General features: G+C 39.2%; 1 protein-coding gene across 1 annotated transcript in view; it reads left to right on the top strand.

The window, feature by feature from the left end:
- Positions 1-24,399, top strand: part of LOC139417008 (Fc receptor-like protein 5) — a 35,894-nt gene that overhangs the window by 11,074 nt on the left and 421 nt on the right. Inside the window, exons 3-8 of the mRNA XM_071166241.1 lie at positions 11,809-11,853; positions 16,152-16,412; positions 17,164-17,466; positions 18,682-18,942; positions 21,739-21,981; positions 22,780-23,055. Coding sequence (XP_071022342.1) covers positions 11,809-11,853; positions 16,152-16,412; positions 17,164-17,466; positions 18,682-18,942; positions 21,739-21,981; positions 22,780-23,055 — 1,389 coding nt within the window. The remainder of the gene's footprint in view (positions 1-11,808; positions 11,854-16,151; positions 16,413-17,163; positions 17,467-18,681; positions 18,943-21,738; positions 21,982-22,779; positions 23,056-24,399) is intronic.

Raw genomic sequence — 24,399 nt, 5'->3', positions numbered from 1 at the left:
ACTGTTTACTACAGTATGTCCTGTAGACTGTTTACTACAGTATGTCCTGTAGACTGTTTACTACAGTATGTCCTGTAGACTATGTTTACTACATTATGTACTGTAGACTCTGTTTACTACAGTATGTACTGTAGACCATGTTTACTACAGTATGTACTGTAGACCATGTTTACTACAGTATGTACTGTAGGCCATGTTTACTACAGTATGTACTGTAGGCCATGTTTACTACAGTATGTACTGTAGACTCTGTTTACTACAGTATGTACTGTAGGCTCTGTTTACTATGTACTGTAGGCCATGTTTACTACAGTATGTACTGTAGACCATGTTTACTACAGTATGTACTGTAGGCCATGTTTACTACAGTATGTACTGTAGGCCATGTTTACTACAGTATGTAATATAGGCCATGTTTACTACAGTATGTACTGTAGGCCATGTTTACTACAGTATGTACTGTAGGCCATGTTTACTACAGTATGTACTGTAGGCCATGTTTACTACAGTATGTACTGTAGGCCATGTTTACTACAGTATTTACTGTAGGCCATGTTTACTATGTACTGTAGGCCATGTTTACTATGTACTGTAGGCCATGTTTACTACAGTATGTACTGTAGGCCATGTTTACTACAGTATGTACTGTAGGCTCTGTTTACTATGTACTGTAGGCCATGTTTACTACAGTATGTACTGTAGGCCATGTTTACTACAGTATGTACTGTAGGCCATGTTTACTACAGTATGTACTGTAGGCCATGTTTACTACAGTATGTACTGTAGGCCATGTTTACTACAGTATTTACTGTAGGCCATGTTTACTATGTACTGTAGGCCATGTTTACTACAGTATGTACTGTAGGCCATGTTTACTACAGTATGTACTGTTGGCTCTGTTTACTATGTACTGTAGGCCATGTTTACTACAGTATGTACTGTAGACCATGTTTACTACAGTATGTACTGTAGGCCATGTTTACTACAGTATGTAATATAGGCCATGTTTACTACAGTATGTAATATAGGCCATGTTTACTACAGTATATACTGTAGGCTCTGTTTACAATGTACTGTAGGCTATGTTTACTACAGTATGTACTGTAGGCCACGTTTACTACAGTTTGTACTGTAGGCCACGTGTACTACAGTTTGTACTGTAGGCCATGTGTACTACAGTTTGTACTGTAGGCCACGTGTACTACAGTTTGTACTGTAGGCCACGTGTACTACAGTATGTACTGTAGGCCACGTGTACTACAGTATGTACTGTAGGCCACGTGTACTACAGTATGTCCTGTAGGCCATGTTTACTACAGTGTGTCCTGTAGGCCATGTTTACTATGTACTGTAGACCATGTTTACTACAGTATGTCCTGTAGACTGTAGTATGTCCTGTAGACTGTTTACTACAGTATGTCCTGTAGACTGTTTACTACAGTATGTCCTGTAGACTGTTTACTACAGTATGTCCTGTAGACTGTTTACTACAGTATGTCCTGTAGACTGTTTACTACAGTATGTCCTGTAGACTGTTTACTACAGTATGTCCTGTAGACTGTTTACTACAGTATGTCCTGTAGACTGTTTACTACAGTATGTCCTGTAGACTGTTTACTACAGTATGTCCTGTAGACTGTTTACTACAGTATGTCCTGTAGACTCTGTTTACTATGTACTGTAGGCCATGTTTACTACAGTATGTACTGTAGACCATGTTTACTACAGTATGTACTGTAGGCCATGTTTACTACAGTATGTACTGTAGGCCATGTTTACTACAGTATGTACTGTAGACTCTGTTTACTACAGTATGTACTGTAGGCTCTGTTTACTATGTACTGTAGGCCATGTTTACTACAGTATGTACTGTAGACCATGTTTACTACAGTATGTACTGTAGGCCATGTTTACTACAGTATGTACTGTAGGCCATGTTTACTACAGTATGTAATATAGGCCATGTTTACTACAGTATGTACTGTAGGCCATGTTTACTACAGTATGTACTGTAGGCCATGTTTACTACAGTATGTACTGTAGGCCATGTTTACTACAGTATGTACTGTAGGCCATGTTTACTACAGTATGTACTGTAGGCCATGTTTACTACAGTATTTACTGTAGGCCATGTTTACTATGTACTGTAGGCCATGTTTACTATGTACTGTAGGCCATGTTTACTACAGTATGTACTGTAGGCCATGTTTACTACAGTATGTACTGTAGGCTCTGTTTACTATGTACTGTAGGCCATGTTTACTACAGTATGTACTGTAGACCATGTTTACTACAGTATGTACTGTAGGCCATGTTTACTACAGTATGTAATATAGGCCATGTTTACTACAGTATGTAATATAGGCCATGTTTACTACAGTATATACTGTAGGCTCTGTTTACAATGTACTGTAGGCTATGTTTACTACAGTATGTACTGTAGGCCACGTTTACTACAGTTTGTACTGTAGGCCACGTGTACTACAGTTTGTACTGTAGGCCACGTGTACTACAGTTTGTACTGTAGGCCACGTGTACTACAGTTTGTACTGTAGGCCACGTGTACTACAGTATGTACTGTAGGCCACGTGTACTACAGTATGTACTGTAGGCCACGTGTACTACAGTATGTACTGTAGGCCACGTGTACTACAGTATGTACTGTAGGCCACGTGTACTACAGTATGTACTGTAGGCCACGTGTACTACAGTATGTACTGTAGGCCACGTGTACTACAGTATGTACTGTAGTACACGTGGCCTACAGTATGTACTGTAGGCCACGTGTACTACAGTATGTACTGTAGGCCACGTGTACTACAGTATGTACTGTAGGCCACGTGTACTACAGTATGTACTGTAGGCCACGTTTACTACAGTATGTACTGTAGGCCACGTTTACTACAGTATGTACTGTAGGCCACGTTTACTACAGTATGTACTGTAGGCCACGTTTACTACAGTATGTACTGTAGGCCACGTTTACTACAGTATGTACTGTAGGCCACGTTTACTGCAGTATGTGCTGTAGACTCTGTTTACTACAGTATGTACTGTAGGCTCGGTTTACTACAGTATGTACTGTAGGCCATGTTTACTATGTACTGTAGGCCACGTGTACCACAGTATGTACTGTAGGCCATGTGTACCACAGTATGTACTGTAGGCCACGTGTACTACAGTATGTACTGTAGGCCACGTGTACTACAGTATGTACTGTAGGCCACGTGTACTACAGTATGTACTGTAGGCCACGTGTACTACAGTATGTACTGTAGGCCACGTGTACTACAGTATGTACTGTAGGCCACGTTTACTACAGTATGTACTGTAGGCCATTTTTAATACAGTATGTACTGTAGGCCACGTTTACTGCAGTATGTGCTGTAGACTCTGTTTACTACAGTATGTACTGTAGGCTCGGTTTACTACAGTATGTACTGTAGGCCATGTGTACCACAGTATGTACTGTAGGCCATGTGTACCACAGTATGTACTGTAGGCCATGTGTACTACAGTATGTACTGTAGGCCATGTTTACTACAGTATGTACTGTAGGCCATGTTTACTACAGTATGTACTTTAGACTCTGTTTACTACAGTATGTACTGTAGGCCATGTGTACTACAGTATGTACTGTAGGCCATGTGTACTACAGTATGTACTGTAGGCCCTGTTTACTACAGTATGTACTGTAGGCCATGTTTACTATGTACTGTAGGCCATGTTTACTATGTACTGTAGGCCATGTTTACTACAGTATGTACTGTAGGCCATGTTTACTACAGTATGTACTGTAGGCCATGTTTACTACAGTATGTACTGTAGGCCATGTTTACTACAGTATGTACTGTAGGCCATGTTTACTACAGTATGTACTGTAAGCCATGTTTACTAGAGTATGTACTGTAGGCCATGTTTACTAGAGTATGTCCTGTAGACCATGTTTACTAGAGTATGTCCTGTAGGCCATGTTTACTAGAGTATGTCCTGTAGGCCATGTTTACTACAATATGTCCTGTAGGCCATGTTTACTACAGTATGTTCTGTGGGCCATGTTTACTACAGTATGTACTGTAAGCCATGTTTACTACAGTATGTACTGTAGGCCATGTTTACTATTTACTGTAGGCCATGTTTACTACAGTATGTCCTGTAGGCCATGTTTACTACAGTATGTCCTGTAGGCCATGTTTACTACAATATGTCCTGTAGGCCATGTTTACTACAGTATGTACTGTAGGCCATGTTTACTACAGTATGTACTGTAGGCCATGTTTACTACAGTATGTACTGTAGGCCATGTTTACTACAGTATGTACTGTAGGCCATGTTTACTACAGTATGTACTGTAGGCCATGTTTACTAGAGTATGTACTGTAGGCCATGTTTACTACAATATGTCCTGTAGGCCATGTTTACTACAGTATGTACTGTAGGCCATGTTTACTACAGTATGTACTGTAGGCCATGTTTACTACAGTATGTACTGTAGGCCATGTTTACTACAGTATGTACTGTAGGCCATGTTTACTACAGTATGTACTGTAGGCCATGTTTACTACAGTATGTACTGTAGGCCATGTTTACCACAGTATGTACTGTAGGCCATGTTTACCACAGTATGTACTGTAGACTCTGTTTACTACAGTATGTACTGTAGGCCATGTTTACTATGTACTGTAGGCCATGTTTACTATGTACTGTAGGCTATGTTTACTATGTACTGTAGGCCATGTTTACTATGTACTGTAGGCCATGTTTACTAGGTACTGTAGGCCATGTTTACTATGTACTGTAGGCCATGTTTACTATGTACTGTAGGCCATGTTTACTATGTACTGTAGGCCATGTTTACTATGTACTGTAGGCCATGTTTACTATGTACTGTAGGCCATGTTTACTATGTACTGTAGGCCATGTTTACTATGTACTGTAGGCCATGTTAACTTGTTTACATGTCAGACGGCACAGTAGCTCAATAAACATACTGCATGCAGGAGGCTTTATCTTCAATAAGATTTAAATGCTTTATTATCACAATGTTTAAGGTGCGTGTGGGTGACCTCATGCAACCACTAAATGTTGGATAAAGCATATATACATACACAGTACAGTAAAGCAGTGTACAGTATTTCTTCAACAACATCTTTATGCCTTCATTAATAAAATAATTATAAAAATACTCTTTCAAAATACAGAATTATTATTTTGCTCTTAGTAAGTTAACTCCCGAACAGTCACGTTGTACAGCGTCCATATTTTCCTAACAGAAACTCTGAGGGTTTTGTTTTAATTTTTCTTGGAATAGAAACACCATAATATGAATCAAATTAATTAAGCTAAATTTGGTGCAGTGGTCTATAACACTGCACCTCAGTGCTTGAGGCGTCACTACAGTTCAATTCCAGGCTGTATCACAACCGGCCGTGATTGGGAGCCCCATAGGGTGGCGCACAATTTTTAAAAATCTAATTCAATAATATAATTGTCCTATTGTAAAGTGTAGCCTAACGGCCAAATGGGCCACTGGCCCTGTATTTGATGCTTAATTAAGTACTCTAAAAGCAGATTTGCCCCAATAAAAGGCCAAATGGGCCACTGGCCCTGTATTTGATGCTTAATTAAGTACTCTAAAAGCAGATTTGCCCCAACAAAAAGATGCATCAACTAATATACTAATGTATTACTAACCCTTACTAACCCTGCATTATAATTGGATATGAATTTAGAATCCTCTAAATGTAATTTGATCTAGCTGTCCATCACTACTGCCAATAAAAACACAGAATACCTAAGGGGCTTTTATATAATTATAATTCACGGTTAATAATAATAATAATAATAGTTGGGATAACAGATCACTATGACAATATTACAAACTTTAATAAAATCGCTTTAGTGCGGTTCATCTGATGGAGGAGCACATGGGCCTATTTATATAATGAATATGAGATCGGAGGGCAGAAATTATTTAAATATTATTACATTTTAAACAACCACCACTAACATTGAGTGGCTGCTGCCAACACACTGACTCAACTCCAGCTAACTTTAATAATGGAAATTGATGTTTAAAAAAAGTATCACTACCTACTTTAAACAATGCCACTTAATATAATGTTTACATACCCTACATTACTCATCTCATATGTATATACTGTACTCGATATCATCTACTGTATCTTGCCTATGCCGTTCTGTACCATCACTCATTCATATATCTTTATGTACATATTCTTTATCCCTTTACACTTGTGTGTATAAGGTAGTAGTTTTGGAATTGTTAGCTAGATTACTCGTTGGTTAATACTGCATTGTCGGAACTAGAAGCACAAGCATTTCGCTACACTCGCATTAACATTTGCTAACCATGTGACCATTAACATCTGCTAACCATGTGACCATTAACATCTGCTAACCATGTGTATGTGACCAATACATTTGATATGATTTGATTTAAGTGTCAGCCATTGTTACTTTTAGTTAGTGCTAGTGTCACCACAAGAGGGCATCTTTGAGAAGCAGTAGATTTTTTAAAATATTGTCTGTACTAGAGAATTTAAAACCTTTTTTTGTAAGACCATAGTATATGGGAATGATTTTAAGAAATGTAGCTTAATTCATTTGATTAATATTATGGTGATATTCTATTCCAAGAAAACAAAAATGAAACCTGCAGGGTTTCAAAACCCCTATGGCGCTGTACAACGTGACGGTCGGGAGTAGGCTACAGTACTAAGAGTAAAATAATCCTAACATGTCCACACCCTAATTGTGGACTAACCAATACCTAAACAGAGATTTAGTGACAAATAAAAATCTCATTTATTTATCAAGACCAGTCCCCATGCTTGTCTCAGAGCAGAGTGAAACGGTGGTGAAATAGTTGGCCACATGCCTTAAATGCCACAATGTCACTAATAATTGAACACAGACCATTCTTTAAACTCTGGGAAGGGTGGTGATCTGCATATTAAACTGCCATTCTTATTGCTACATTCCACACATTAGTGTGTGTTTTGATACTCTCTCAGCTCACATGCAGCTCTCTCTCTTTCACTCACTTGCTGTCTTGACCTCTGAATGCTCGGCTATGAAAAGCCAACTGACATTTACTCCTAAGGTGCTGACCGGTTGCAACCTCTACAACCACTGTTTATATTATTAGACCCTGCTGGTCATCTATAAATGTATGAATGTTTGAACAGCTTGAAAAATGAATCTGGCCTTTATGGCCTTGTACTCTTATAATCTCCAACCAGTTCGGATTTAAGTTTACCTTTTGTATGACTGAAGCCTTTAGTGTGAGGTCTAATGCTTTAATAGTCTGATGGCCTTGAGATAGAAGCTGTTTTTCAGTCTCTTGGTCCCTGCTTTGAAGCACCTGTACTGACCTCGCCTTCTGGATGATAGCGGGGTGAACAGGCAGTGGCTCGGGTGGTTGTTGTCCTTGATCTTTATGTCCTTCCTGTGACATCGGGTGCTGTAGGTGTCCTGGAGGGCAGGTAGTTTGCCCCCGGTGATACATTGTGCAGACCTCACTACCCTCTGGAGAGCCTTACGGTTGTGGGCGGAGCAGTTGCCGTGTAACGGCGTTCGTCTGTTGAAAGAGGAGCGGACCAAAATGCAGCGTGGTGGTTACTCATGTTCTTTAATGTAGAAGAACAAACAAACAAATACAAAACAACAAACGTACCGCGAAAACCTATACAGCCTATCTTGTGACAACAGAGACAGGAACAAGGACACTAAGGACAATCACCCACGAAACACCCAAAGAATATGACTGCCTAAATATGGTTCCCAATCAGAGACAACGATAAACACCTGCCTCTGATTGAGAACCACTTCAGAAAGCCATAGACTTCACTAGAATACCCCACTAAGCTACAATCCCAACACACCACATACAAAAACCCATGCCACACCCTGGCCTGACCAAAAAAAATGAAGATAAACACAAAATACTTTGACCAGGGCGTGACATGCCGTACCAGGCGGTGATACAGCCCGACAGGATGCTCTCGATTGTGCATCTGTAGAAGTTTGTGAGTGCTTTTGGTGACAAGCCAAATTTCTTCAGCCTCCTGAGGTTGAAGAGGCGCTGCTGCGCCTTCTTCACAATGTTGTCTGTGTGGGTGGACCAATTCAGTTTGTCTGTAATGTGTACGCAGAGGAACTTAAAACATACTAAATAATGAAATAACGTGCCATAGAATTCTGAGGCAGCCTGCAAGGTGTGCTGCAGTTCGACACAACGTTTACAGGAAGAACCACTGTAGCAAGCTTGGTAGCTGTCCTAACAAGCTTGGTAGCCTGAACGCAGCATTCAGTCCTTATAAAGTAAAATATATAATTGTAATGTATTTTCTTTAAGATTTAATAGTAGCTTCAGACTAAACATGACTCACTCAGTTCCAGGTTGGACTTCAGACTAAACATGACTCACTCAGTTCCAGGTTGGACTTCAGACTAAACATGACTCACTCAGTTCCAGGTTGGACTTCAGACTAAACATGACTCACTCAGTTCCAGGTTGGACTTCAGACTAAACATGACTCACTCAGTTCCAGGTTGGACTTCAGACTAAACATGACTCACTCAGTTCCAGGTTGGACTTCAGACTAAACATGACTCACTCAGTTCCAGGTTGGACTTCAGACTAAACATGACTCACTCAGTTCCAGGATGGACTACAGACTGAACATGACTCACTCAGTTCCAGGTTGGACTTCAGACTAAACATGACTCACTCAGTTCCAGGTTGGACTACAGACTGAACATGACTCACTCAGTTCCAGGTTGGACTTCAGACTAAACATGACTCACTCAGTTCCAGGTTGGACTTCAGACTAAACATGACTCACTCAGTTCCAGGTAGGACTTCAGAATAAACATGACTCACTCAGTTCCAGGTTGGACTTCAGACTAAACATGACTCACTCAGTTCCAGGTTGGACTTCAGACTAAACATGACTCACTCAGTTCCAGGTTGGACTTCAGACTAAACATGACTCACTCAGTTCCAGGTTGGACTTCAGACTAAACATGACTCACTCAGTTCCAGGTTGGACTTCAGACTAAACATGACTCACTCAGTTCCAGGTTGGACTTCAGACTAAACATGACTCACTCAGTTCCAGGATGGACTTCAGACTAAACATGACTCACTCAGTTCCAGGTTGGACTTCAGACTAAACATGACTCACTCAGTTCCAGGTTGGACTTCAGACTAAACATGACTCACTCACTTCCAGGTTGGACTTCAGACTAAACATGACTCACTCAGTTCCAGGTTGGACTTCAGACTAAACATGACTCACTCAGTTCCAGGTTGGACTTCAGACTAAACATGACTCACTCAGTTCCAGGTTGGACTTCAGACTAAACATGACTCACTCAGTTCCAGGTTGGACTTCACACTAAAGATGACTCACTCAGTTCCAGGTTGGATGGTGTTTCAGGTTTCTGTTGGTTGTTTGCCAGACCATTTGCTTTAAATCTTGGAAATAAGAATCTTTGGTTGTAGGAATACTTCCAGGTAGTTTTGTCCAAAATCAGGTTGTAGATTTGGAGTTTTGATTTGTAGTGAATGTTATACTATGGACGGTAGTATCCTATATATATCCTTGTGGAAAAATTCAAGTTTATCTAACTCTATTTTTTTGTTAAAAACATGCTGAAAATGTGTGAGCTCACATGCAGCTGTGTCTCTTTGTCTCCATCTCTTTCTCTATCTCTCTGTCGCGCTCTCTCTCTCTCTCTCTCTCTCTCTCTCTCTCTCTCTCTCTCTCTCTCTCTCTCTCTCCCTCCCCCCTCTCTCTGTATCTATCTATCAATTCAATGGGCTTTATTGGCATGGGAAAAACATGTTAACAAAGCAATTGAGGTAGATACAAAAGTGAAATAAACAATAAAGATGAACAGTAAACATTACACTCACAGAAGTTCCAAAATAATAAAGCCATCTCTCTCTCTCCTTCTCAAGAGGAAGTGTAGATGGGTAGAGAGGAGAGGTGGGTGGGGGGATGGACAGGCTACAAGTCACTAGAGTTTAGATACAGTTAGTGATCGACACATTGAGATGGAACGAGCCTGTCTTCAACTCTGTGAGTTGAATATTATCTAAATGGTTTGATATATATGGGGTTCAATGTCTAGATATAATTTTTATATCTGTGTGGTTTAATATCTATAATGTTTAACATCTGTATAGTTTAATATCTATATGGTTTAATATCTATATGGTTTCATATCTTTATGGTTTAATATCTATATAGTTTAATATCTATATAGTTTAATATCTATATAGTTTAATATCTATATAGTTTAATATCTATATAGTTTAATATCTATATAGTTTAATATCTATATGGTTTAATATCTGTATAGTTTAATATCTATATAGTTTAATATCTATATGGTTTAATATCTGTATAGTTTAATATCTGTATGGTTTAATATCTATGTGATTTAATATCTATATGGTTTTGGAGAGTCTATCCTCTCTGAGTTATAAGAAAGCTAAGGAAATATAATAATTTACCTTCAGACGAGTCCCTTGACACTTGTAGTGGTCGCAGAGTCTCCTCTTTCCATAGTGTGGTCATATTAGTATGTAGCTGAGAGTCTCCACTTTCCATAGTGGGGTCATTGTAGTTTGTAGCTGAGAGTCTCCTTTTTCCATAGTGGGGTCATATTAGTTTGTATCTGAGGCTCCTCTTTCCATAGTGGGGTCATATTAGTTTGTAATGAGAGTCTCCTCTTTCCATAGTGAGGTCATATTAGTTTGTAGCTGAGAGTCTCCACTTTCCATAGTGGGGTCATTGTAGTTTGTATCTGGGAGTCTCCTCTTTCCATAGTGGGGTCATTGTAGTTTGTAGCTGAGTCTCCTCTTTCCATAGTGGGGTCATATTAGTTTGTATCTGAGAGTCTCTCCTTTCCATACTGGGGTCATATTAGTTTGTAGCTGAGAGTCTCCTCTTTCCATAGTGGGGTCATATTAGTTTGTAGCTGAGTCTCCACTTTCCATAGTGGGGTCATATTAGTTTGTAGCTGAGTCTCCTCTTTCCATAGTGGGGTCATATTAGTTTGTAGCTGAGAGTCTCCCCTTTCCATAGTGGGGTCATATTAGTTTGTAGCTGAGTCTCTTCTTTCCATAGTGGGGTCATATTAGTTTGTAGCTGAGAGTCTCTCCTTTCCATACTGGGGTCATATTAGTTTGTAGTTGAGAGTCTCCTCTTTCCATAGTGGGGTCATATTAGTTTGTAGCCCAATCAGTTCTGACTGAAGAGCTGATTGATGACTTCAGATGAATCCCTTGACACTTTGGGGATCGTAGAGCAAAATGCACTTTCCATTGCAGATGGAGTCCAACAGATTCTTACTAACTCTGACTACTAAGGAAATTGATATCTGTGGTCCAGCCCTGTGTTTCAGTGTTTCCATCATGTACCATAGTGATAGTTCTCTCTGTGTGTTTCAGTGTTTACATCATGTACCATAGTGATAGTTCTCTCTGTGTTTCAGTGTTTCCATCATGTACCATAGTGATAGTTCGCTCTGTGTGTTTCAGTGTTAACATCATGTACCATAGTGATAGTTCTCTCTGTGTGTTTCAGTGTTTCTATCATGTACCATAGTGATAGTTCTCTTTGTGTGTTTCAGTGTTTCCATCATGTACCATCGTGATAGTTATCTCTGTGTGTTTTAGTGTTTACATCATGTACCATAGTGATAGTTCTCTCAGTGTGTTTCAGTGTTTCCATCATGTACCATAGTGATAGTTCTCTCTGTGTGTTTCAGTGCTGTTGAGGACACTGGTATACTGTAGCCTCGGACAAGGTGGAGGTGAGTACATTTCTCTATATTCATCACCTGTTCTATAATATTAAAATTTCTCTATATTCATCACCTGTTCTATAATAGTAAAATGTCTCTATATTCATCACCTGTTCTATAAGAGTAACATGTATTCCTGTCTCGTCATTGGTTGTGACTTCATGTCAGTCTCCAGTCTTTATTCTCTTAGTAAAGAAGGTTCCATAATGGATCTCCACCTGTTCTAGCTGCTCTCACCAGCAACTCATCAAAGAAAATGTAACTTTTTGACTATCACTCCAACCCTGTGGGGAGTTTTACTAATCAGGTCAGCAGAATCTTAGATTCCATACTACAATAGGACAGTCTGACACCAACTGGCTCTCCCTCCCTGTCTCCCTCCCTCCCTGTCTCCCTCCCTGTCTCCCTCCCTGTCTCTCTGTCTCCCTGTCTCCCTCCCTGTCTCCCTGTCTCCCTCCCTGTCTCACTCCCTATCTCCCTCCCTATCTCCCTCCCTGTCTCTCTGTCTGGAGATGGATCTACTGTCTCTATTATATTATGACAGACCAGCTAGATCATCTGTCTCTATTATATTATGACAGACCAGCTAGATCTACTGTCTCTATTATATTATGACAGACCAGCTAGATCTACTGTCTCTAATATGTTATGACAGACCAGCTAGACCTACTGTCTCTATTATATTATGACAGACCAGCTAGATCTACTGTCTCTATTATATTATGAGAGACCAGCTAGATCTACTGTCTCTATTATATTATGACAGACCAGCTAGATCTACTGTCTCTATTATATTATGAGAGACCAGCTAGATCTACTGTCTCTATTATATTATGAGAGACCAGCTAGACCTACTGTCTCTATTATATTATGACAGACCAGCTAGATCTACTGTCTCTATTATATTATGACAGACCAGGTAGATCTACTGTCTCTATTATATTATGACAGACCAGCTAGATCTACTGTCTCTATTATATTATAACAGACCAGCTAGATCTACTGTCTCTATTATATTATGACAGACCAGCTAGATCTACCGTCTCTATTATATTATGACAGAACAGGTAGATCTACTGTCTATATTATATTATGACAGACCAGCTAGATCTACTGTGTCTCTATTATATTATGACAGACCAGGTAGATCTACTGTCTCTATTATATTATGACAGACCAGCTAGATCTACTGTCTATATTATATTATGACAGACCAGCTAGACCGTCTGTCTCTATTATATTATGACATAACAGGTAGATCTACTGTCTCTATTATATTATGACAGACCAGCTAGATCTACTGTCTCTATTATATTATGACAGACCAGCTATATCTACTGTCTCTATTATATTATGACAGACCAGCTAGATCTACTGTCTCTATTATATTATGACAGACCAGCTAAATCTACTGTCTCTATTAAATTATGACAGACCAGCTAGATCTAATGTCTCTATTATATTATGACAGACCAGCTAGATCTACTGTCTCTATTATATTATGACAGACCAGCTAGATCTATTGTCTCTATTATATTATGACAGACCAGCTAGATCTACTGTCTCTATTATATTATGACAGACCAGCTAGATCTACTGTCTCTATTATATTATGACAGACCAGCTAGATCTACTGTCTCTATTATATTATGACAGACCAGCTATATCTACTGTCTCTATTATATTATGATAGACCAGGTAGATCTACTGTCTCTATTATATTATGATAGGCCATGTAGATCTACTGTCTCTATTATATTATGACAGACCAGCTAGATCTACTGTCTCTATTATATTATGACAGACCAGCTAGACCTACTGTCTCTATTATATTATGATAGACCAGGTAGATCTACTGTCTCTATTATATTATGACAGACCAGCTAGATCTACTGTCTCTATTATATTATGACAGACCAGCTATATCTACTGTCTCTATTATATTATGACAGACCAGCTAGATCTACTGTCTCTATTATATTATGACAGACCAGCTAGATCTACTGTCTCTATTATATTATGACAGACCAGCTAGACCTACTGTCTCTATTATATTATGACAGACCAGCTAGATCTACTGTCTCTATTATATTATGACAGACCAGCTAGACCTACTGTCTCTATTATATTATGACAGACCAGCTAGATCTACTGTCTCTATTATATTATGACAGACCAGCTAGATCTACTGTCTCTATTATATTATGACAGACCAGCTAGATCTACTGTCTCTATTATATTATGACAGACCAGCTAGATCTACTGTCTCTATTATATTATGACAGACCAGCTAGATCTACTGTCTCTATTATATTATGACAGACCAGCTAGATCTACTGTCTCTATTATATTATGACAGACCAGCTAGATCTACTGTCTCTATTACAATATGACAGACCAGCTAGATCTACTGTCTCTATTATATTATGACAGACCAGCTAGATCTACTGTCTCTATTATATTATGACAGACCAGCTAGATCTACTGTCTCTATTATATTATGACAGACCACCTAGATCTACTGTCTCTATTATATTATGACAGACCAGCTAGATCTACTGTCTCTATTATATTATGACAGACAAGCTAGATCTACTGTCTCTATTATATTATGACAGACCAGCTAGACCTACTGTCTCTATTATATTATGACAGACCATCTAGATCTACTGTCTCTATTATATTATGACAGACCAGCTAGATCTACTGTCTCTATTATATTATGACAGACCAGCTAGATCTACTGTCTCTATTATATTATGACAGACCAGCTAGATCTACTGTCTCCATTATATTATGACAGACCAGCTAGATCTACTGTCTCTATTATATTATGACAGACCAGCTAGATCTACTGTCTCTATTATAATATGACAGACCAGCTAGATCTACTGTCTCTATTATATTATGACAGACCAGCTAGATCTACTGTCTCTATTATATTATGACAGACCAGATAGATCATCTGTCTCTATTATATTATGACAGACCAGCTAGATCTACTGTGTCTCTATTATATTATGACAGACCAGGTAGATCTACTGTGTCTCTATTATATTATGACAGACCAGGTAGATCTACTGTCTCTATTATATTATGACAGACCAGCTAGATCTACTGTCTCTATTATATTATGACAGACCAGATAGATCTACTGTCTCTATTATATTATGACAGACCAGCTAGATCTACTGTCTCTATTATATTATGACAGACCAGATAGATCTACTGTCTCTATTATATTATGACAGACCAGCTCAATATACTGTCTCTATTATATTATGACAGACAAGCTAGATCTACTGTCTCTATTATATTATGACAGACCAGCTAGATCTACTGTCTCTATTATATTATGACAGACCAGATAGATCATCTGTCTCTACATTTTCATCAAACAGATTTAACGAACAGATTTAATTAATTAAGATTTGCTTAAAATGATATATATTTTTACATCTTTATTATATTTCAAGAGATAAATTCCTCTGAGTCATATTTGGAGAAGGAAGTCCTGCTCAGTCTCTAGTCAAGCATTTCTCTGACCCTCCATGTTGTTCTATGATGTCCTGCACACTTATATAAAACGGTCCAAAAGGTTTCTCGTCTGTCTGGTTTGGTTCCAGGTAGAACCCTTTTTGGTTCCAGGTAGAACCCTCTGTGGAAATGGAAATTGTCCCAATAATTACAGAGAACACCACATATACCATAATATCTACCCTAAACTACCTCCTATCTACCCCACACTAACCTTACCTACCCCACACTAACCCTACCAACCCCACACTAACCCGACCTACCCCAAACTAACCTTAAAGAGCCCACACTAACCCTACCAACCCCACACTAACCCGACCTACCCCAAACTAACCTTAAAGAGCCCACACTAACCCTACCTACCCCACACTAACCCTACCTACCCCACACTAACCCTACCTACCCCACACTAACCCTACCTACCCTAAACTAACCCTACCTACCCTACACTAACCCTACCTACCCTACACTAACCCTACCTACCCTACACTAACCCTACCTACCCCTACACTAACCCTACCTACCCCTACACTAACCATACCTACCCCTACACTAACACTACTTAAACTTAGTTATTACTGACAGAGATGTCAGTCCTTATTCTGTATATTGGGGTGGCAGGTATCCTACCCTCATCACTAAGTTAAACAGCTAGAGAATAGCCTCTCTGCTGTGTTTCAGTATCTCTGTTAGAGTATTTAATAATTTACTTTAGACAACAAAACTCTCTCTCTCTCTCTCCCTCTCTTTCTTTGATCTCTCTCTTCCAGCCTCTCTGAGTGTCAGTCCTGACAGATCTCAGTTCTTTGAATTTGAGTCTGTCTCTCTGAGCTGTGCGGTTCAGGGGAAATCTGCTGGATGGAGAGTGAAGAGATCCATAGTCTCTGGGGAGCGTTCAGATTGTGGAAGAAAATGGGGAAAACCAGAAGGATCTTCATGCAACGTGTCACTAATAAAATCATACAGTGGAGTGTACTGGTGTGAGTCTGGATCTGGAGAACACAGCAACTCTGTCAACATCACAGTACCTGGTATGTCCACAAACACCATCTACTAACATTATTGTGTTTAGTGGTTCATCTGGTTTCAGATAGCTGATGTTATGTTTATATATGATGTTTATATATTATATACAGCTGGAGCCGTGATCCTGGAGAGACCTGTTTATATATGATGTTTATATATTATAAACAGCTGGAGTTGTGATCCTGGAGAGACCTGTTTATATATGATGTTTATATATTATATACAGCTGGTGCTGTGATCCTGGAGAGACCTGTTTTATATATGATGTTTATATATTATATACAGCTGGAGTTGTGATCCTGGAGAGACCTGTTTATATATGATGTTTATATATTATATACAGCTGGTGCTGTGATCCTGGAGAGACCTGTTTTATATATGATGTTTATATATTATATACAGCTGGAGTTGTGATCCTGGAGAGACCTGTTTATATATTATATACAGCTGGAGTTGTGATCCTGGAGAGACCTGTTTATATATTATATACAGCTGGTGCTGTGATCCTGGAGAGACCTGTTTATATATTATATACAGCTGGAGCTGTGATCCTGGAGAGACCTGTTTATATATGATGTTTATATATTATATACAGCTGGAGCTGTGATCCTGGAGAGACCTGTTTATATATGATGTTTATATATTATATACAGATGGAGCTGTGATCCTGGAGAGACCTGTTTATATATTATATACAGATGGAGCTGTGATCCTGGAGAGACCTGTTTATATATGATGTTTATATATTATATACAGATGGAGCTGTGATCCTGGAGAGCCCTGCCCTTCCTGTGACTGAGGGAGATTCTGTGACTCTGCGCTGCAGATATCAGGGAACTCACACTGACCTCACAGCTGATTTCTACAAAGATGGATCCCTCATCAGGACTGAGACTACAGGAGAGATGACCATCCCTGCAGTTTCCAAGTCAGATGAAGGACTCTACAAGTGTAACAACTCTGAAGGAGAATCACCAGAGAGCTGGATGACTGTGACAGGTGAGAATATGAGAAACCTTGACATTCAGATTATCTGGTTCTTCTTTACACTGTTAAGAGGTGCTGAAACCTGCATTATAAACTGGGTGGTTCTTCTTTACACTGTTAAGAGGTGCTGAAACCTGCATTATAAACTGGGTGGTTATTCTTTACACTGTTAAGAGGTGCTGAAACCTGCATTATAAACTGGGTGGTTCTTCTTTACACTGTTAAGAGGTGCTGAAACCTGCATTATAAACTGGGTGGTTCTTCTTTACACTGTTAAGAGGTGCTGAAACCTGCATTATAACCTGGGTGGTTCTTCTTTACACTGTTAAGAGGTGCTGAAACCTGCATTATAATCTGGTTGGTTCTTCTTTACACTGTTAAGAGGTGCTGAAACCTGCATTATAAACTGGGTGGTTCTTCTTTACACTGTTAAGAGGTGCTGAAACCTGCATTATAAACTGGGTGGTTCTTCTTTACACTGTTAAGAGGTGCTGAAACCTGCATTATAAACTGGGTGGTTCTTCTTTACACTGTTAAGAGGTGCTGAAACCTGCATTATAAACTGGGTGGTTCTTCTTTACACTGTTAAGAGATGCTGAAACCTGCATTATAAACTGGGTGGTTCTTCTTTACACTGTTAAGAGGTGCTGAAACCTGCATTATAAACTGGGTGGTTCTTCTTTACACTGTTAAGAGGTGCTGAAACCTGCATTATAAACTGGGTGGTTCTTCTTTACACTGTTAAGAGGTGCTGAAACCTGCATTATAAACTGGGTGGTTCTTCTTTACACTGTTAAGAGGTGCTGAAACCTGCATTATAAACTGGGTGGTTCTTCTTTACACTGTTAAGAGGTGCTGAAACCTGCATTATAAACTGGGTGGTTCTTCTTTACACTGTTAAGAGGTGCTGAAACCTGCATTATAAACTGGGTGGTTCTTCTTTACACTGTTAAGAGGTGCTGAAACCTGCATTATAAACTGGGTGGTTCTTCTTTACACTGTTAAGAGGTGCTGAAACCTGCATTATAAACTGGGGGGTTCCAGTCCTGAATGCTGATTGGCTGGAAGCAATGGTATATGAGAAACGTATAGCACAGGTATTACAAAGCCTGTCTGTCTGTTTGTCTGTCTGACAAAGCATTTATTTTTATGCTAAACGGAGCTCTTCTTCTCATTCTCTCTCTCCTCCTTCCACCTTCCTCTCTCTCCTCCTCTCTACCTTCCTCTTCCTCTCTCCCTCTCTCTCTCTCTCTCTCTCTCTCTCTCTCTCAGTTCTCTCTTATCCAGCATCTCTGAGAGTCAGTCCTGACAGATCTCAGTTTTTTAAATTAGAGTCTGTCTCTCTGAGCTGTGAGGTTCAGGGGAACTCTGCTGGATGGAGACTGAAGAGATACACAGTCTCTGGGGAGCGTTCAGAATGTGGAAGAAAATGGGGAAAACCACAAGGGTCTTCATGCATCGTGTCACTAATACCATCAGACAGTGGAGTGTACTGGTGTGAGTCTGGGTCTGGAAAACACAGCAACGCTGTCAACATCACAGTACATGGTATGTCCACAAACACCATCTACTAACATTATAGTGTTTAGTGGTTCATCTGGTTTCAGGTAGCTGATATTATGTTCATATATTATATACAGCTGGAGCTGTGATCCTGGAGAGACCTGTTTATATATAATGTTTATATATTATATACAGCTGGAGCTGTGATCCTGGAGAGACCTGTTTATATATTATATACAGCTGGAGCTGTGATCCTGGAGAGACCTGTTTATATATGATGTTTATATATTATATACAGCTGGTGCTGTGATCCTGGAGAGACCTGTTTATATATGATGTTTATATATTATATACAGCTGGAGCTGTGATCCTGGAGAGACCTGTTTATATATAATGTTTATATATTATATACAGCTGGAGCTGTGATCCTGGAGAGACCTGTTTATATATTATATACAGCTGGAGCCGTGATCCTGGAGAGACCTGTTTATATATTATATACAGCTGGAGCTGTGATCCTGGAGAGACCTGTTTATATATTATATACAGCTGGAGCTGTGATCCTGGAGAGACCTGTTTATATATGATGTTTATATATTATATACAGCTGGTGCTGTGATCCTGGAGAGACCTGTTTATATATGATGTTTATATATTATATACAGCTGGAGCTGTGATCCTGGAGAGACCTGTTTATATATGATGTTCATATATTATATACAGCTGGAGCTGTGATCCTGGAGAGACCTGTTTATATATGATGTTTATATATTATATACAGCTGGAGCTGTGATCCTGGAGAGACCTGTTTATATATTATATACAGCTGGAGCTGTGATCCTGGAGAGACCTGTTTATATATTATATACAGCTGGAGCTGTGATCCTGGAGAGACCTGTTTATATATTATATACAGATGGAGCTGTGATCCTGGAGAGACCTGTTTATATATGATGTTTATATATTATATACAGCTGGAGCTGTGATCCTGGAGAGACCTGTTTATATATTATATACAGATGGAGCTGTGATCCTGGAGAGACCTGTTTATATATTATATACAGATGGAGCTGTGATCCTGGAGAGACCTGTTTATATATGATGTTTATATATTATATACAGATGGAGCTGTGATACTGGAGAGACCTGTTTATATATGATGTTTATATATTATATACAGCTGGAGCTGTGATCCTGGAGAGACCTGTTTATATATGATGTTTATATATTATATACAGATGGAGCCGTGATCCTGGAGAGACCTGTTTATATATTATATACAGCTGGAGCTGTGATCCTGGAGAGACCTGTTTATATATGATGTTTATATATTATATACAGCTGGTGCTGTGATCCTGGAGAGACCTGTTTATATATTATATACAGCTGGAGCTGTGATCCTGGAGAGACCTGTTTATATATGATGTTTATATATTATATACAGCTGGAGCTGTGATCCTGGAGAGACCTGTTTATATATGATGTTTATATATGATATACAGCTGGTGCTGTGATCCTGGAGAGACCTGTTTATATATTATATACAGCTGGTGCTGTGATCCTGGAGAGACCTGTTTATATATGATGTTTATATATTATATACAGCTGGAGCTGTGATCCTGGAGAGACCTGTTTATATATTATATACAGCTGGAGCTGTGATCCTGGAGAGACCTGTTTATATATGATGTTTATATATTATATACAGATGGAGCTGTGATACTGGAGAGACCTGTTTATATATGATGTTTATATATTATATACAGCTGGAGCCGTGATCCTGGAGAGACCTGTTTATATATTATATACAGCTGGTGCTGTGATCCTGGAGAGACCTGTTTATATATTATATACAGCTGGAGCTGTGATCCTGGAGAGACCTGTTTATATATGATGTTTATATATTATATACAGCTGGTGCTGTGATCCTGGAGAGACCTGTTTATATATTATATACAGCTGGAGCTGTGATCCTGGAGAGACCTGTTTATATATGATGTTTATATATTATATACAGCTGGAGCTGTGATCCTGTAGAGACCTGTTTATATATTATATACAGCTGGTGCTGTGATCCTGGAGAGACCTGTTTATATATGATGTTTATATATTATATACAGCTGGAGCTGTGATCCTGGAGAGACCTGTTTATATATTATATACAGCTGGAGCTGTGATCCTGGAGAGACCTGTTTATATATGATGTTTATATATTATATACAGCTGGAGCTGTGATCCTGGAGAGACCTGTTTATATATGATGTTTATATATTATATACAGCTGGAGCTGTGATCCTGGAGAGACCTGTTTATATATTATATACAGCTGGAGCTGTGATCCTGGAGAGACCTGTTTATATATGATGTTTATATATTATATACAGCTGGAGCTGTGATCCTGGAGAGACCTGTTTATATATTATATACAGCTGGAGCTGTGATCCTGGAGAGACCTGTTTATATATGATGTTTAAATATTATATACAGCTGGAGCTGTGATCCTGGAGAGACCTGTTTATATATTATATACAGCTGGAGCTGTGATCCTGGAGAGACCTGTTTATATATGATGTTTATATATTATATACAGCTGGTGCTGTGATCCTGGAGAGCCCTGTTTATATATGATGTTTAAATATTATATACAGCTGGAGCTGTGATCCTGGAGAGACCTGTTTATATATTATATACAGCTGGAGCTGTGATCCTGGAGAGACCTGTTTATATATTATATACAGCTGGAGCTGTGATCCTGGAGAGCCCTGTTTATATATTATATACAGCTGGAGCTGTGATCCTGGAGAGACCTGTTTATATATGATGTTTGTATATTATATACAGATGGAGCTGTGATCCTGGAGAGCCCTGCCCTTCCTGTGACTGAGGGAGATTCTGTGACTCTGCGCTGCAGATATCAGGGAATTCCCTCTGACATCACAGCTGATTTCTACAAAGATGGATCCCTCATCAGGACTGAGATTACAGGAGAGATGACCATCCCTGCAGTATCCAAGTCAGATGAAGGACTCTACAAGTGTACCATCTCTAAAGGAGAATCACCAGAGAGCTGGATGACTGTGACAGGTGAAAATATGAGAAACCTTGACATTCAGATTATCTGGTTCTTCTTTACACTGTTAAGAGGTGCTGAAACCTGCATTATAAACTGGGTGGTTCTTCTTTACACTGTTAAGAGGTGCTGAAACCTGCATTATAAACTGGGTGGTTCTTCTTTACACTGTTAAGAGGTGCTGAAACCTGCATTATAAACTGGGTGGTTCTTCTTTACACTGTTAAGAGGTGCTGAAACCTGCATTATAAACTGGGTGGTTCTTCTTTACACTGTTAAGAGGTGCTGAAACCTGCATTATAAACTGGGTGGTTCTTCTTTACACTGTTAAGAGGTGCTGAAACCTGCATTATAAACTGGGTGGTTCTTCTTTACACTGTTAAGAGGTGCTGAAACCTGCATTATAAACTGGGTGGTTCTTCTTTACACTGTTAAGAGGTGCTGAAACCTGCATTATAAACTGGGTGGTTCTTCTTTACACTGTTAAGAGGTGCTGAAACCTGCATTATAAACTGGGTGGTTCTTCTTTACACTGTCAAGAGGTGCTGAAACCTGCATTATAAACTGGGTGGTTCCAGTCCTGAATGCTGATTGGCTGGAAGCAATGGTATATGAGAAACGTATAGCACGGGTATGACAAAGCATTTATTTTTATGCTAAACGGAGCTCTTCTTCTCATTCTCTCTCTCTCCTCCTTCCACCTTCCTCTCTCTCTCCTCCTCTCTACCTTCCTCTCCCTCTCTCCCTCTCTCTCTCTCTCTCTCTCTCTCTCTCTCTCCCTCTTTCCCTCCCTCTCTCCCTCTCTCTCTCAGATCTCTCTCTTCCTGCCTCTCTGAGTGTCAGTCCTGACAAATCTCAGTTCTTTGAATATGAGTTTGTCTCTCTGAGCTGTGAGGTTCAGGGGAACTCTGCTGGATGGAGACTGAAGAGATACACAGTCTCTGGGGTGCGTTCAGATTGTGGAAGAAAATGGGGAAAACCACAAGGGTCTTCATGCATCGTGTCACTAATACCATCAGACAGTGGAGAGTACTGGTGTGAGTCTGGGTCTGGAGAACACAGCAATGCTGTCAACATCACAGTACATGGTATGTCCACAAACACCATCTACTGACATTATAGTGTTTAGTGGTTCATCTGGTTTCAGATAGCTGATGTTATGTTTATATATGATGTTTATATATTATATACAGCTGGAGCTGTGATCCTGGAGAGACCTGTTTATATATTATATACAGCTGGAGCTGTGATCCTGGAGAGACCTGTTTATATATGATGTTTATATATTATATACAGCTGGAGCTGTGATCCTGGAGAGCCCTGTTTATATATTATATACAGCTGGAGCTGTGATCCTGGAGAGACCTGTTTATATATGATGTTTATATATTATATACAGCTGGTGCTGTGATCCTGGAGAGACCTGTTTATATATTATATACAGCTGGAGCTGTGATCCTGGAGAGACCTGTTTATATATGATGTTTATATATTATATACAGCTGGAGCTGTGATCCTGGAGAGACCTGTTTATATATGATGTTTATATATTATATACAGTTGGAGCTGTGATCCTGGAGAGACCTGTTTATATATTATATACAGCTGGAGCTGTGATCCTGGAGAGACCTGTTTATATATTATATACAGCTGGAGCTGTGATCCTGGAGAGACCTGTTTATATATTATATACAGCTGGAGCTGTGATCCTGGAGAGACCTGTTTATATATGATGTTTATATATTATATACAGCTGGTGCTGTGATCCTGGAGAGACCTGTTTATATATTATATACAGCTGGAGCTGTGATCCTGGAGAGACCTGTTTATATATGATGTTTATATATTATATACAGCTGGAGCTGTGATCCTGGAGAGACCTGTTTATATATTATATACAGCTGGAGCTGTGATCCTGGAGAGACCTGTTTATATATGATGTTTATATATTATATACAGCTGGAGCTGTGATCCTGGAGAGACCTGTTTATATATGATGTTTATATATTATATACAGCTGGAGCTGTGATCCTGGAGAGACCTGTTTATATATTATATACAGCTGGAGCTGTGATCCTGGAGAGACCTGTTTATATATGATGTTTATATATTATATACAGCTGGAGCTGTGATCCTGGAGAGACCTGTTTATATATTATATACAGCTGGAGCTGTGATCCTGGAGAGACCTGTTTATATATGATGTTTAAATATTATATACAGCTGGAGCTGTGATCCTGGAGAGACCTGTTTATATATGATGTTTATATATTATATACAGCTGGAGCTGTGATCCTGGAGAGACCTGTTTATATATGATGTTTATATATTATATACAGCTGGAGCTGTGATCCTGGAGAGACCTGTTTATATATGATGTTTATATATTATATACAGCTGGAGCTGTGATCCTGGAGAGCCCTGTTTATATA

The sequence above is a fragment of the Oncorhynchus clarkii genome, chromosome 9 (assembly GCF_045791955.1).
Source record: "Oncorhynchus clarkii lewisi isolate Uvic-CL-2024 chromosome 9, UVic_Ocla_1.0, whole genome shotgun sequence".
Lineage (NCBI taxonomy): Eukaryota > Metazoa > Chordata > Actinopteri > Salmoniformes > Salmonidae > Oncorhynchus > Oncorhynchus clarkii.
This window is presented reverse-complemented; position numbering and strand designations above follow the sequence as displayed.